This window comes from Lepidothrix coronata, unplaced genomic scaffold (genome assembly GCF_001604755.1).
Source record: "Lepidothrix coronata isolate B3197 unplaced genomic scaffold, Lepidothrix_coronata-1.0 Scaffold8, whole genome shotgun sequence".
NCBI lineage: Eukaryota > Metazoa > Chordata > Aves > Passeriformes > Pipridae > Lepidothrix > Lepidothrix coronata.
This window is the reverse complement of record NW_016690188.1, coordinates 2611024-2625494: the sequence shown is the minus strand read 5'-3', so window position 1 is coordinate 2625494 and position 14471 is coordinate 2611024. Positions and strand designations below refer to the sequence as shown.

At 42.6% G+C, this 14471-nt stretch overlaps 1 protein-coding gene across 1 annotated transcript; it reads right to left on the bottom strand.

The window, feature by feature from the left end:
* Positions 1-4024: 4024 nt before the first annotated feature.
* Positions 4025-14013, bottom strand: SMNDC1 (survival motor neuron domain containing 1). The gene is made up of 6 exons (XM_017803969.1): positions 13917-14013; positions 13222-13341; positions 9815-9957; positions 7816-7977; positions 6501-6654; positions 4025-5746 (listed from the first exon to the last, which is right to left on the bottom strand). Exons 2-6 carry the CDS (start codon positions 13339-13341, stop codon positions 5609-5611), a joined length of 717 nt encoding a protein of 238 aa, XP_017659458.1. The 5' UTR covers positions 13917-14013; the 3' UTR covers positions 4025-5608.
* Positions 14014-14471: the final 458 nt, after the last annotated feature.

Sequence of the window (14471 nt, the reverse complement as noted above, 5' to 3'; positions counted from 1 at the left end):
ACTTGAAGGTCATTTTAATGTCCATTCCATTAGTGGCATGTCAGTGACGAAGGTGGTCTCAGATCTGGCTGTCTCAAGAAATCTGTAGGTCAATAGAAAGGGGGTTAACTACACAGACTTATCATTTTCCAGGTTTTGTGATTGTGTTTTCCTTTTGTCCGTTTGTTTGCTACCATCTGGTTTTGGCCTGTGAGCTCCAGCCTCCTGCTTTTCTGCTCTTTGTTCTCTTGTGCTTGCTGTTCCCTGTTCGTTGTCTGTGTTGCCCTGTTGAAGTGGATGAAACATTTGGCTTCAGTGGAAGTGGGATCTGTTGTGTGTACTAAATGGAGATAGTAGTTCTTTTTTTTCCCCCCAGTATCATAAGCTTTTCTTGTGGCATATTTTCTGACACCAACCATGCATCACTGGAAAGAGAAATTGGGGTGACTTCCTGGAAGAGAATGTTAAAAACCAGGACTTCATTCTGAGGTTAGGGAGGTGATAATAATGAAAAAGCCTGCAATATCAGAATAAAGACTGATTTTTTTTTTTGCTGGAACTTTGTCCCTTGGACAGATTCTCTAGTGAATGATAAATTCTGTGACCTGATAGTGACTGAAACTCCTCTGCATCAGCAATGCAATCTCTGAATTGTCCTGTGGGACCCTCAGGGAAGAGGAGCATGTCCTTCTACCACTCTGTTCCCCAGTCTGCACAAAATACCTCGAAAATACTGACACGCTGTCAAATTTGCTTGAAATGTACCAGCAGATCTGAGTGATGTTGGGGAGGATGAACACGGGAGAGGAGAGCAGTGTTTGCACACAATGTTTTCCTTTGTGGTGGTTTGTTATAGAAAGGCGGGTTACTCAGTTGGGGATCAGCACTGGCCCCTGCTTCTCTGCTTGTTTCCTCCTGCAAACAGGACTGATCCCTTTAGTGGTTAGGCACAGAAAGGAATAGGGAGTCTATGGGTGTTGCTACTATGGCTGTGCTACTAAACGTGTACCATAGAGGGGTTCTTTTTTGGGTTGTTGCTAAAACTAAAGTTGTCTCACAAGGAGAGATGCCTGTGTTGAGGTCCCTTCAAAAATGGCATAGACTGGGAATCGCTGAGCAGCACAGAGGGAGGATGGATGTGTCTTACAAGGTGTGACACAAGTAGAATCACGCTGTGCCACTGGCCTGGCTGGTGTAGGTCAAGGGTGTGAAATGCCACATCTAGAAAGATCTTCGACATTAACCATGCTGTAAGAGCTGTGGGTAATAATTTTTTTTTTTTATCACACTGGAAAAAAACAGCCCCTTAGTTTGTACTATCCCAGTGAGGCCCAGAGCAAGCTGGTGGGGTGAGCTGGGTAGTTTGGCCTTTAACAGGTCATTCGTCATCTTGGCTTGCAGTCTGCTGTGCTGCAGGCACGTGATGAAGCTTTATTTTAATACAGCAAGGATACAGCTTCAGCAAGGATTAATTTTGATCTTGAGGGATGCTGCAGCAAAGTAAAATAAGCCATGAAGGAATTTAAAGCACTTTATGGTGGTTTTAACATGGTGGTTGCTGGTCAGAATGTCATACTAGTCCCTGACTTGGACTGCCAGTACACTCGCTTGTGCTCAGTTCAGCTAAGGGCAGGAAATTCTTTCCAGTTAATCCCCTTTCAAAAACACATCTCAGTTAATTGGTTTGGATCTCCTGGAAGGCTTGATGGGGAAATACAAAAACTCTTTCCTATCCCGGAGTGGTGGACAACTGTACAAAATAGCATTCAAGGCCCAGGAAATACCAGGTTCAGCAGGTCAGTCAGACAGGTAAGGTGTAAAATGTAGCATTGCTCATATTCCTCATGGAGAATGTCTCTTGGGGAAGGAAGACCTTGGTCTCAAGACCTTTCAGTCTGAGACCAAGACACTTTCAGTCAGCACCGACTGTGGCAGTCACTGCGAGGTGAGTTTGGGTAGAAAGGTAATTGCTTTCCAAAAGGAAACAATGTGAGTGCTTTTGTGTAGCAGAGCGTTCAGCTCAAGACCAGAGCTTTGAAAGTTGCTGACTCAGGTTGCACATTAACAGGTGCTGGCTCAGGTACGTGGTGTGGATGTTCACCATCATCCCGATGTAAATGTCCCTCCTTATTTTGCCGTCTAAGTGAAGCTTTTCAGAGCACAGATAAAGATTAGACAAATTGCAGTGCAAAGAGCAGCACCAGCTGCCAGGCAGTGATCCTTCTCCTGGGCCTGGCCCAGGAATGTGTTCTATAACCTCACACATCGTGTAACTGTTGCAATGCAGTGGTTGTGGTGGTGGTTTCCCAAGACCCTGCCCCGGAGCTGATGCAGGCGAGTGGAAAGGGGAAACAGAGAAGTCTGTATTGGTTTCGCCTTGTGAACATCTCCAGTACTGAATTGCAGTGTTCTCAATTAAAGTGCTCTTCTGAATTTACAAACCTCCGAGACCAAGCATCCACATAAATAAGTGACACAATGCTCACTTGTGTCAGGAAAGGCAAAAGATAAGTGGATTGCCATGACCACGAGAATTTCAAGTTGCTATTCTTAAGACTTCTAAATACCAAAACTGACTGGAGCCATCCCAGATTAGTGAATCAGGTTTATACTGGTTTCATTTCCTGGTTTCAATTTGCACAGGATTGAGGGTGTACTAGTTAAACCACTTCCTGTAGGAATTTAGAGAGGAAACATGTAGCCCAGATTGTCATTTTGCACAGTACCCTTATCTGAAAGGCACATTCTGTGTTCTCTGACAAGGATGTCTATGGACATGGAAAAGCTTGGGGTTTTGCACTCTTTACACTCGCTTTCCCTCTGTCATTTCAGTGTTTCCAAGTACTGTCTGCTTGTAGGATTTGCTGGCACTGGGGTAGGTACTTCATGTGCAGAGGCCCAGAAATCAACGAAGAGCATGAGTTCTGAAAAGTCAGGCTTCTTACTGAGTAGACCAGTTAATAAAACTGGGAAATAAATTGTAAAAAAACCCCAGTCAACCAGAACACTAGAAGCCACACATTCTGGGTCACTTCAGCATTCGTAATATAAGCAACTCTGTGTTTTGGCAATTACCAGCATTGCTTAATTCAGTTTTTTCTACATGAATTTCTCAAGCCACTTTACTAAAACTGTTCCAAAGCCAGACTTCACACGAACTGGCCCCATCCTACAGATGAGGCAAGAGCATCAAAAAAACTGAAGTGGTATAAGGAGCGGCTTTGTGACCAATACAGCAGTTTTGGTGGGGCTTTTTTGTTTGTACAAGTTGTTTTCAAGCTGTTCTCTCTTCATATAGACCACAGCAGCCACAGTGCTGGTCTCCCTGTGTCCCTTATTCCAGGTAAGGTGGTCCAGTAAAAAGTATCAAAACCTTTCTTTCAGCACTTCTTTGCAGTGCCCAACAGAAGGGTTACAGCAAAGTTCAGGAGGCAAAGCAGTTTGTAAGAGAGGTGACAGTTACTCAAAGTAAAGTAAAGGTATAAGTTGCACTAAATTTTTTGAAAGGTTCAGTTAAAACCAAGTCCATGAGAGCAGCTAGTCCTAACTAAGGCTGGACTGTTCCTTACCATAAGGGAGGTTCACACACCTATTGCATTCTGTTGACTCACTGTATTTCGCTTCAAGACTAGTGAGGGAAATAAGTAGTCCTGGGATGGTCTATTTATTGTATCTATTACATTAGAAGATAAGCAGATGTAGTACATGTCAGGTATGGATTAAGCCTGTTTTTCCAAAGACTACTTTCTATTAAAAGAACAGGTGGAGTTAAGGCTCAAGATTGCTTCCTGAAAGCTCCAGTTGTGCCTACTTTGGCACGTTTCAGTTCTAACTCCAAGATGCTCCTGTTGGACAAGTGAAAGGGATGCTGTATCTGCTACCAGTGAAGATGAGGAATTAAGCAATATCTGCTTAGTCTTGCAGTGAGTGTGCACTACTTGTGACCCACTTCTGAGTATTACGTTCTGTCCAGCAGATTCTACCCCATCCTGATGATTTGTTGTCATCATCCCCCCCCATGTATACTTCCACTACATCAAATATATCCAGCAGATTTTAAACACTTTATTTAATAAAAGTTAAACATACAAAACTGAAATTAACACACTTTGTATTCATAAAAATCACCCTCTCCCATTATAGGGAGAGCCTTTTTCTATGTATGGATTCTAAACTACCAGTTGTAGAGTTTAGCTTGAGTTGTGACTCAGGTAACTGATGGACATTTCCACCAATCAGTGCATCAACAATTGCTGACGTGACCTGATCTAGTTAACAAATTACAAAATGAGCTACATTAACATAATATACAGGGAAATAATGGTCCGAATCAATGGACAAGACACACCTTGTATTTAATGGGGGAAATAGCTGATGTACTCTTGTCCATTAACTCAGCCCTAGATTTTACAAAAATAATATCTACATTGTATACAGGGCTACCCATTAAGTTCTTTAAACACATTACGGGTTCAGAGGTGGCACCACTACCGTAAGTGCAAGACAAGTAACAGAGGAAAGCAAATCACAGAGAGAATACAAGAAAAGAGCTTTTACACGTGGATTCCCGGATAAGATTGAAGGGGCTCAGCAGCACTGTAATACAGCTGAAGTTACAATGGACACTAGGGCCAGTCAGTTATTTAAGGACAGAAACTCCAGACTAACCTTTACTCACTCACAACTAATTAAGTGGGATCCAGGCATTCCTATCTGCTGTGCCACAGGTCTCCTCGACTGCATGGAAGAGGCCCAGGCCCAGGCTGTCACTGTTATGTCCCAGGTCTGTGACTGTACCATCAAACCTACAAGATCTACAGGAGGGGAGAGGACAGCTCCTTTCCAAGCACAGCTGGTTCCACTCTCCAACTCTGATCCTTGGAGAGGGGGAGGATTTTTAAGTACAGTTCCTTGTCCTATGGTTTTCTGGTTACATTTCACTAACTTCCTATTAAAATTTGATGAGTATTTAAAAAATTAACAAAGAAAACCCCAACCAACAAGAAACAGCATCTCCTCTGCTTTACTTTAAGCACAGGAAATTCAGACTGGAATTAAATTGTTTCTAGCACGTAAGTCATCATTAGTAATAAAGATCCTATGAGCCCTGTTCTGCCCTCATTTACAGCGGTACAAATCGATCTTCAGTGGATTTGTAAGGGAGGTATTTGAACTTCCTTAGCAATTCCATGTGACATACAAGCTCTCTCCCAGAGCTGCAGCAGCTCTGTAATGCTGAGCGTGTCACAGACAGCACCATGACTACAGAGACCAGGGAGGCTGTTAAGGTGCCATTGTTATACCACCACTTTTCTTAAAGGGGAAAAAAAAAATCCTTCACTACTGGTATGAATGAAAGAATCCAGAGATCAAAGCTGCAGACAAATACTGCTTTGAGAGTAACAGGCAAGAGCAGTTAATGAAAGTGTTTACCTGCTACAAAAGGTTTAATGGTTGGGGGGGTCAAATCAATAGCTGGAGATTTAAGGCTCATAAGCTGAAGCCAAAGTGATGGTGACAGAAATGTCTACTCACTATGTGCCAACAAATAATTTACTTTTAGAAAAATATAATGATAAAAAGATAAGTGTAAAGCCCTGCAGAGATGAAGTTCCACCTTTTTCACCTGTTACTGAGGCATCAAATGCCTGACATTATATTTAGAGGTATCTTGATACTGTGTCATGGGTTTGTCTGCAATTCCACATGTTCCAACTCCAACTTTGCCAGTTACGCTCTCAGGGGAAGCAAAAATACTCCTCTTTACCTGCAAATAAAACAGAAAACACCATTTTTGAATAACAACTAGGAGGATTTTACAAGAAACAGGCAATCATTACCATTGGAAGTGCTTCTACATTCTCAAGTTCCTCCCCTACAGACAGGCACAGTTTCTAAAGGCTGGCTCATCCCTGACACACCAGCACGTGAGGCAACAGAGCTGGGAATCTCCTGGCACCTAAATACTGGATGTGATTGCAGTACTCAGGACCTTGGGCCAATAAATAAAATGAATAAAACTGACATCTCAATAGAGTGATTTCTAATAATGGTTCATAAAGAAGACTGAAGTTTTACCACTGTGTCTGGTAGCTCTTGGTCAAGCCATGAGAGAAATAGAATAAGACCTGAAAACGTCCTCACTGCCTTTTCTGCACCTGCTGTACCAGGGCAGTTCCTTAGCACTGCGTCTGCTGGGTCAAACAGAGCAAGAAGCCAGGCTTGGAGGTGAAGGGGGGCCCTCAGGTTCTAAGCTCCAACAAACACCACCTGGCAGCTGACAGCGAGCCCAGCTCTCCCAGTTAAGTGCAAGCTCAGTCTCTTAGGCACAGCACTCCTCCAAAATCATCCAGTAAAAAGCCAGGCCTTTTAAGTGCACAAAATACCAAACTGCACACCTCAGAATCCCAAAGACAAACCCCACTTTACATCCCTTTATAAACCATTTCCTCCTTTCTCCCGAAGTACTGCACAGAAGTCTATGCCCTGTTTTTATTCACATACCGACAAAGCAAACCAACCTGGCCTTTTTTGTTTTTAGAATAGGCTCTGTTGTTAAACTGTTGCCACTTGACTTTCTGGTCCTCCCGTTCCTGTTCAAGTTCTTTAATTCTCTGAGCTTTTTTCAAAGCTTTCTTCTTTTTATACTCTCGTTGCTGGGCTATCATCTCTTTTCTGGAGAAAAGGAAAAAAAAAAGCAAACCCACATTTCAAGTGTGTTCCTTTTCCTGTAATAAACTAGACCCCCTGTAAAACAGACATACACAATAGTTTTTCAGAAGTAAATTACATAAAACAAAGGTTGTAAATATTCTCCACTTCTGGAAGAAAAAAAAAAAAAAACCCAAACCAAAAACCCAAATCAAATTTTCCCATGGATAAGCATTACTTTGCTTATTTATATATTTGGCATAAGAACCACCACCACCACCTGATAAGCCCATGTCAAATGCAGCAGCCAATAGGATCGGGTGCAATTGATTTCTGAAACTGAAAAGGGACCTGTCAGCACTCCTTCATTTCAGAAGAATTTTGGGTTTGGAAAAATTAAATAGCCCACTGGAGTGGAAAGCCCAAAATTTTCTGGAGATCTGCAAGACTCCCCTGCTACTAAGTATTGGATGGGGATGGAAGGGAAAGAACAAAGATTAGGTTACTTCGGTGAAGATAAGGAAGTTTAAGGAGTCAATCTGTGCCACAGTGCAGTGTCCCTCTGAACAACCTTTTAGGGAAGGGATCATTGGCTATAACAAACTCTGAAATCGTACCATCTTTTCTTGTCCAACATAAAAATACTAAAAAATGTTTTCAGCCCTTAAAATCACCTTTCTGTGTAAAACACAGCAGGATACCAAGTAACATCCCCAGTGATGGGGAGAACACAGCTATCCTAACACAGGGATGGGGCAGAAGTCCTTCCTACTGCTAAGCTTATTTGTTAGTCAAACCATAGCTCTGGGAACAGCCTGCACTGGATCTGGGCTGAAATCCTCCATTTTCAATTAAAAAGTACTAACTTTTTTTTTTTTTAAATCTACAACTCACATACCCGGTAACTTCAGATATCATTATCTGAGTACAAACAAAGTCTGTCATGTTATCTTGCCAGGACAGATAACACCTGATACCAGCCACATTAACCTACCAAACATTATATTCTAGATTGATTTAAGCTCCTTTTTCAAGCAAAAGGTATTCAAGAGATGTAAATTAAAAAAGAAAAAAAACCCTTCTATTTCATTAACCAATTTTTATAGCTGAGGAGGAAAAATACCCAAAACCCAACAAAAATGACGCAAAAAGCAACATTCAGACTTCTATTTGTGTATTACTTACTTGGACATGGGTTTATTGCCACTGTCCTCTTTTGCTTTTCTTCCCTCTTCCACAGGCTTGAGGTTGAACAGAGGTGTAACTTCAGCATTGCCATATCCAGCAAATGTGACTGCAGCTGTTCCATTCTCCTCATCTATTTCTTCAATCTCAGCTTCATAACACCTGTAAAGATATCATGGCTGTAAGCATGTGAGTAAAGCTTTAATACTCAGCCCTTCAACACCTACATTGTCAGCCAGCTAAGGCCCCTAAACTGAAAAACTTGCAGATATCAGCCTTGATTTTCAGGGACATTACACAAATCAAACCAAGAGTTGTTTCCTTAAGGACAAAGGGGCAGAAGAGCAAAGACTGGAATCTGCTGTATTTGACCTTTAGCTTTAAGGAGCAATGGCCTCACTCTTATCAAGACCAATGATTAATGCTGGGCCAATCTAATCAGATATCCTGACTTGGGTTTAGTTCTGGCAGGTCATGGGATAGGAAAAAAAAAAAAAAAAGAAGTGCATTCACAGTTTTCATGGAATTCACTGAGGAGTTTTAGAAAATGTCAGCTCACAAGCACAAAGCTTTGGTTCCATTTTTCTCCATATGAAAAAGAATTAAGAAAAACTGAAGCTTTCAAAACATTCAACACTTCAAACCCCAACCTTTTTTTTATTGATTTAAAATAGCAATTCTGAAATTTTTACAGAAATTAGTCCATGTCGTATTTGTGTATGAAAGATTTTGCTCAAACTGACCTCAAAATGGGAAAAGATGAAAAAAAAGTGACGTTTCCAAAAATATATGTCTAAATTTAGAGGAAAAAGGATGCATCAAGAGCAAACAGAGGAATAAAATGAAATATTTCATAAACATGATTCCAATTAACATTTACTAATTTCTTGGGCCTTTTCAGTGGGACAATGTCTTGAGTTGAGCCAGGTGAAAATACATGAAAACCCAAAGTCTGGTTAGCTCTTCATGAAACACTGCTCCCTTAAGAAATGCTGCAACAGAAGCAGCACTTTTTTAAAAAGGCAATACAATTAAGTCCAATAAGATTCACTTCAGTGGACACTGGCACATTCTTCCCCAACCTCTGATTGTCTAACCTGGTGATGAGAGCAAGAAGAATAACCCAATGGTGACCTAAGACTACAAGATTCAATTTTTAAGTCCTAACACAAAAACATTTTACTCAATAATCTGTGACAGAAGAACTGTTCACTTTTAGGTTAGTTTCCTACCTAAGATTTCAACAGCTATACCAAAATGTCTGTGTGGTTACTACATTGTTAATAGAACCACATTTGCTGAACAATAGAGCTTCTCTCTAAGTGGTAATGATTGGAATGTTGCTCCTGCATAAATAGTAATTTAAAAAAAGCTGCAACAGTTACACATTTTGCAGTATGGAAAGTAATTTCAGACTGTTTATTTCAAAAATTATGGAGTCAGAATGGCCTGCTTGGGTTCCCAGAACTTCACAGGCTAATATAATGGGAGACCAAATCCAAAAGGTTGATTAATGCTACAGTTACATTACACAGCTAGTAATTTCATAATCAAACCCAGCATTTACAATTAAAAATTCATTTCCAGTTAGAGGCACAAACTGAGATATAGCAAGGATTTTTCTTCATAGCCATCAGTGACATACACGTGAATGCAATGATGAATTATGAACTATATGTCCCGAAACATTTACAAAAGACTGCCCTGACAGATAAATTCATTAAATTTGTCATTTATTACATTAGCAATTGGTAATTTACCAAAGCTACCCTACTTTTATAAGGTTAGTGACAAACAGGGCATTTCTAGATGCATTCACCACATCTCTTTGCTATCTATCTAAAACACTGACCTTTCATAAAGGCAGTACAAGAATATCTAATGCCATATTTATTTCTTTCTTTTTGCTTTTAGTCACCCTAGGGTCAGTTCAAACTGAATGAAAATCTCTTACCATTGAACTATTTCATGTAACTGTTAGAGAAGTTTCTACACTTACTGTCCATCCTCACTCCATATGGCCATACACCTGTCCCCAACCTTCCATGAGTGGCTGGGCAGGGCAGAAGCAGAACTGTCAGAACTTGCAAGAGTTTCCGAAGGTTGTGTTGAAAGGAGATCTTTGGTTAACTCTATGACTTCCTAGAAAAGACAAAAAAACCCCCACAAAGAATAATTTTTCCAACTCCTTTTACCACACTTATTTTTACCCCAAGTTTACTGGTTTAGGATTGGGATTTTTTTACATTACTGTACTAAATTCATAGCTTATGTAAAGTGGACTAGTTTTGTTTTTTAATAGTTTAATTAAAATCATTCATTGCAAGTGTAGATAAAAAGATTATGGCCCTCACTGTATTGCAGTAAAGCTGCCTAGGCCCTCCTCAAATTTTCAAAAGGTAGCCTATTATTTTTATAGCATTTCTTTCCTCGGCTGAACTGCAGCACCAGGAGCCAGGGTGGCAGAGCACCTTCCAAGACTGCCACACCGTATAGCCTCTCATTCAGAGAAAGCATTCAAATTACTCATTCAAAGGCAGGAGCATTCAAAAGCCCCTCCCAACTTCCTGCCAATATTACATTCAGGAGCAAGTAATCACGACCTCTCTCACTACTGTTAAAAGTCAAAGGAGCCAGCATCTAAAAGGCCATTTAAACTTCAAGTGTAATGCAAAGAAACTCTGCAGGCCTTAAATAAGAAAACTTTAGTTCTTTGAGTACCTCAGCATGAACCATTGCCACTCTCTTAACAAACAATAAATACTTTAATCGGGGGAGGGTTACAAATAAACAGTGCTCAAACTGAAAGCCTGAACTTTCCTCTCAGTTTCACACCTTAGTTCAGCTATGCCGTACAAAGACTAGCTAAGGAAAATGCAGTAAAGCTGTTTTTCATTCCTTCAGAACCTAAAGAATTGCAAGCACGTCCCAAATAAGTAAATACAATGCAAACTTACATGCATTTTTATCTGATAAACCATACGAGTAGCATGAATGGTCTATCAGTTTGTTTCTGTGGCAGCTGTTAATGTCCTGATTCCAACAACTTTCTAACAAAAATTTTGCTCTTTGCTTTAGAGGAGCTGCTAATTCATAACTGCACCAGTGAGCACAATCAGTAGCAACTGAGAGCACAGAATCACACAATTACTTCTACTACTGTGGTCTCAATTTTCCATAACACTACAGCTGAAGAGCAATAGATTCTGATTACCAAGTTACCCAATTTGAGAACATAAAGCATTAGAGTAATTTTTCTTCCCAGGTGCAAATTCCCAAACTATCCTCAACATGACAGCTGTATTCTGCAAATCCAAGAGGTACTATGCTTTGAGACAGGAATCTATCTCAGCAGGTCAAATACATCACATCAGGCACAAGCTACACCTGAAAGCTACTGCAACTACCAGTTAACACCAAACTGTTGACTTATTCTTGCCACACTCAGAGATGGCTTATTGCAGAACTTGGATATGAATAGTTTCAGACAAGTCTACCAAGGATCCTTTGAATTCAATAAAGTCACTTGCACACCAGCCTATAAAATACCAAACTTTAGGTAAAAATCTTCATCCCATACCCATGTATCATAATGCTCAGCTCACAAGACACAGACTAATTTTATTGCAAGCCATGAGACATTTCATTCCAAGAAAATTTCTGAGCAGGACTTGGACTACCACAGCAGCTCAGTACAGCCAAACGGGTTGAACAACCTGGCTTGGTGCCACGTCCCCGTGACATGAAGGTCTGACCCACAGAAAACACCAGGTACAGTCTGCCAAGATTCTTCATGACCAACTGGTCTTTACAAAGCCAGAGAAAGCTCTACACTCCAGCACACAACACCCACAGATCTCATCTTCAGTTACAGAAGAGGACAGCTGCCATCAACCCTACTTGATACAAAAGGTAAGTTTGGTTCTTGGGTGCATAGACAGTGTCCTAGAAACACTTCAACAAAACAAAACGTGAAAACCTAGGTACTTATAACAACTTCTTCTAATATTTAATCTTGTTACTCAATAATAAGCTAAGTATACAAGATGCATTACTATTTGTAATGGAAAAAAAGTTTCAATTACATAGTAACCATCTTTTCAAACAGACAAAAAGCTGTTTAGTTGGGACACTGAAGCACTGAATCATTCTTACAGTTGTTTGTTTAGTTGGCACATATCAAGTCTGCAAAACATTATGTCATTTTCAAGGTGGAACATATGGATAGCAAACCTTTTGGGGACGAAAGTGTAAAGATCTTCCCCATTCTGTGCAGAAAGCTTTTATTAAAAAGTTTGCAAGTTGTCCTTTCACATCAATGATCTCTGCATATCAAAGCCGAGGTCGTGTTGGTATCGGAAATATCATCCCATATGGGTTTTGCTGTGCATTTTAAAAATATAAAAATATACACATGCTTTTAACAGTGTACAACAGAGCACATTCAGATGATCTATCAAGTGCCTTGTGAGCACAAAGCCTTTGCAATTTAAAAGGAATTCTAAAGATCACTGATTTGAGGCACTACTTGTGTTTTTGGCTGAAGCACCATTTTTACTGCTGTTATTTCCATACAGAGCAGTGGTCACTGGATCTTGCACTGAGTAGTTTTATATATTTTTACACCTAATGGCTAAAGCAATCCACAACAGAAATGAAGCAGCATCTTGCACTCTCAGGACGAATTTTAACAGCACTGCTAGGATTCTTCATATGTCAATGTGTCTTTATATGCACAAGCATCTAAAAGACCACGTGAAATTAGGCTGGTGGCCGTCGTGTCACCAAACAATACCCCAGGTCCTGAAATGGTTTTTAGCTGTTAAGAACATGCTATGGTCTCATGGCAAATGACAAACACAACTCTTTTCCTTCCTTATATAAAAACCTTTACACAATCGAGGCTCAGATGCACAAGAAATACAGAACTACTCTCCAAAGCTTTTAACGTTGCAAATGCATTTAACGAGTAAGCAGGTTCTGGATCAAGTTTTTTGAGAAGTCAAAAATAAACAGAAAGGCATCATGTGAAGCCCAACCATCAGCCTTCAGCATTAGCAAAAGCAACAAAAAATAATGACTTTGACAAAAGCTTCAGGAAAAAAAAATTTAAAACCAAGACACAATAAAGACAGCACTGGCATATCTTTCACCACTCTGGCTAAAGTTTTTAGTAGAAGAGTTTGCTGTACAAATGAGTACATTGTTTTTACTCATCCAAAAGGACAAGTTTAAAATAGGCCACGCTTTAGGGTTTTTCAAACCAACCTACCATTACTGTATCAAATTATGTGAAGATAAAGTAACAAACCCATCGAGTATATATTTTTGTAACAGTACAAATACTTAGGAAAGATGAAACAACTGCTAAAGACCCTCAAATTTCACCTACCCTCAGGTTCTCACCTGTAAGTCCTTCTTCAGTTTCAGCAAATCCTCATTGTCGGCATTCCCAGATAAGGCAGCCTCGACTTGCTGGAGCTGAGCTTTGTAGCTGGCCAACTGCTTGGCAAGGTCTTCCGACATCTGCAAGGAACACACAAACACACACACACACACACACACAGAAAACCCTCATCAGAACAATATCCGTACTGCTTTTTAGACACGGCGTGTGCGGTGAGCGAGGCGAAAAGAACAAACACCGTGAAAAGGTGCTACTAAATTTTAAATAAGAAAATAAACGGCTGTTCCTGAGCGACTTCTGATAAAGCCAACGCTCCAACACGTGCGTGTGCGGGGCACACGCGAAGGTTACAGCAGGTGAGCTGCGGGGGCTTCACCAATCCTCAACCCCCCGGGCCCTTGGAACACGAATGCAGGTCTCCGGCAAAGCCCCGCGCATGGCCCGTGTCCCCTCGGCTGCCGCACGATGAGGGCTTCAGCATCGAAACCCTCTGCGCCAGCAAGGAATGGCCCCTCCCGGCCCCTCGCGGGACGGAGCGGCCGCTCGGGGCGGAAGCGGAGCCGGGCCTAGGGAGGCCCCGCGCCGGCGGGCAGGCCCAGGACAGGCGCAGGCCGGGCTCGGCCGGGCCCAGCCTCGCTCAGAGCGGGCAGAGCCGCGCTGGGCGGTGCCGGCGGTCTCAGCCGGGCGGTCTCACCTCGGCGGTGCGAGGGTTCCCGGGCCGGGGGCGCCGCTCCGGGTCCCGTCGGGCCGTGGCCGCTTCGCTGCGGCTCCTTCCGCCGGGGACGGAGGGGGGGGCGGGGCCTCGCGCCGGCGCGCGCCGGCGCTCGCGAGAGCGGCCCCGCAGGTCACGTGGGGCCGCCGGCCGCGCCAGAGCGTCACGCGGCGCGCGGAGTCACGCGGTGAGGCGGCCCCGCCCACCACCGCGCGACGGGGGGGGAGCCGCGCCTGAAGGGGCGGGGCTGGGAGCAGGGTCTGGATCGGGTCTGGAGCCACACGGATACTCGGCCCGGCCAGCCCCGTGTGAGGACGGGGCAGTGGCGGCGGCACCAGTAGCAGCTCCTGGTCCTCCTCAGGCAAATGGCGCCGCTGCGGCTCCGCGGGACGGGGCCAGAGCTCCACTGAGGCGGCTGTGCCCTGGCAGGACTGACGGCAGCAGCGTCACGGACTCACGGAATCGGGTTGGAAAAGACTTCTGAGGTTATCGAGTCCAGTCTGTGACCGAATACCACCTTGGCACCAAGTGCCGCGT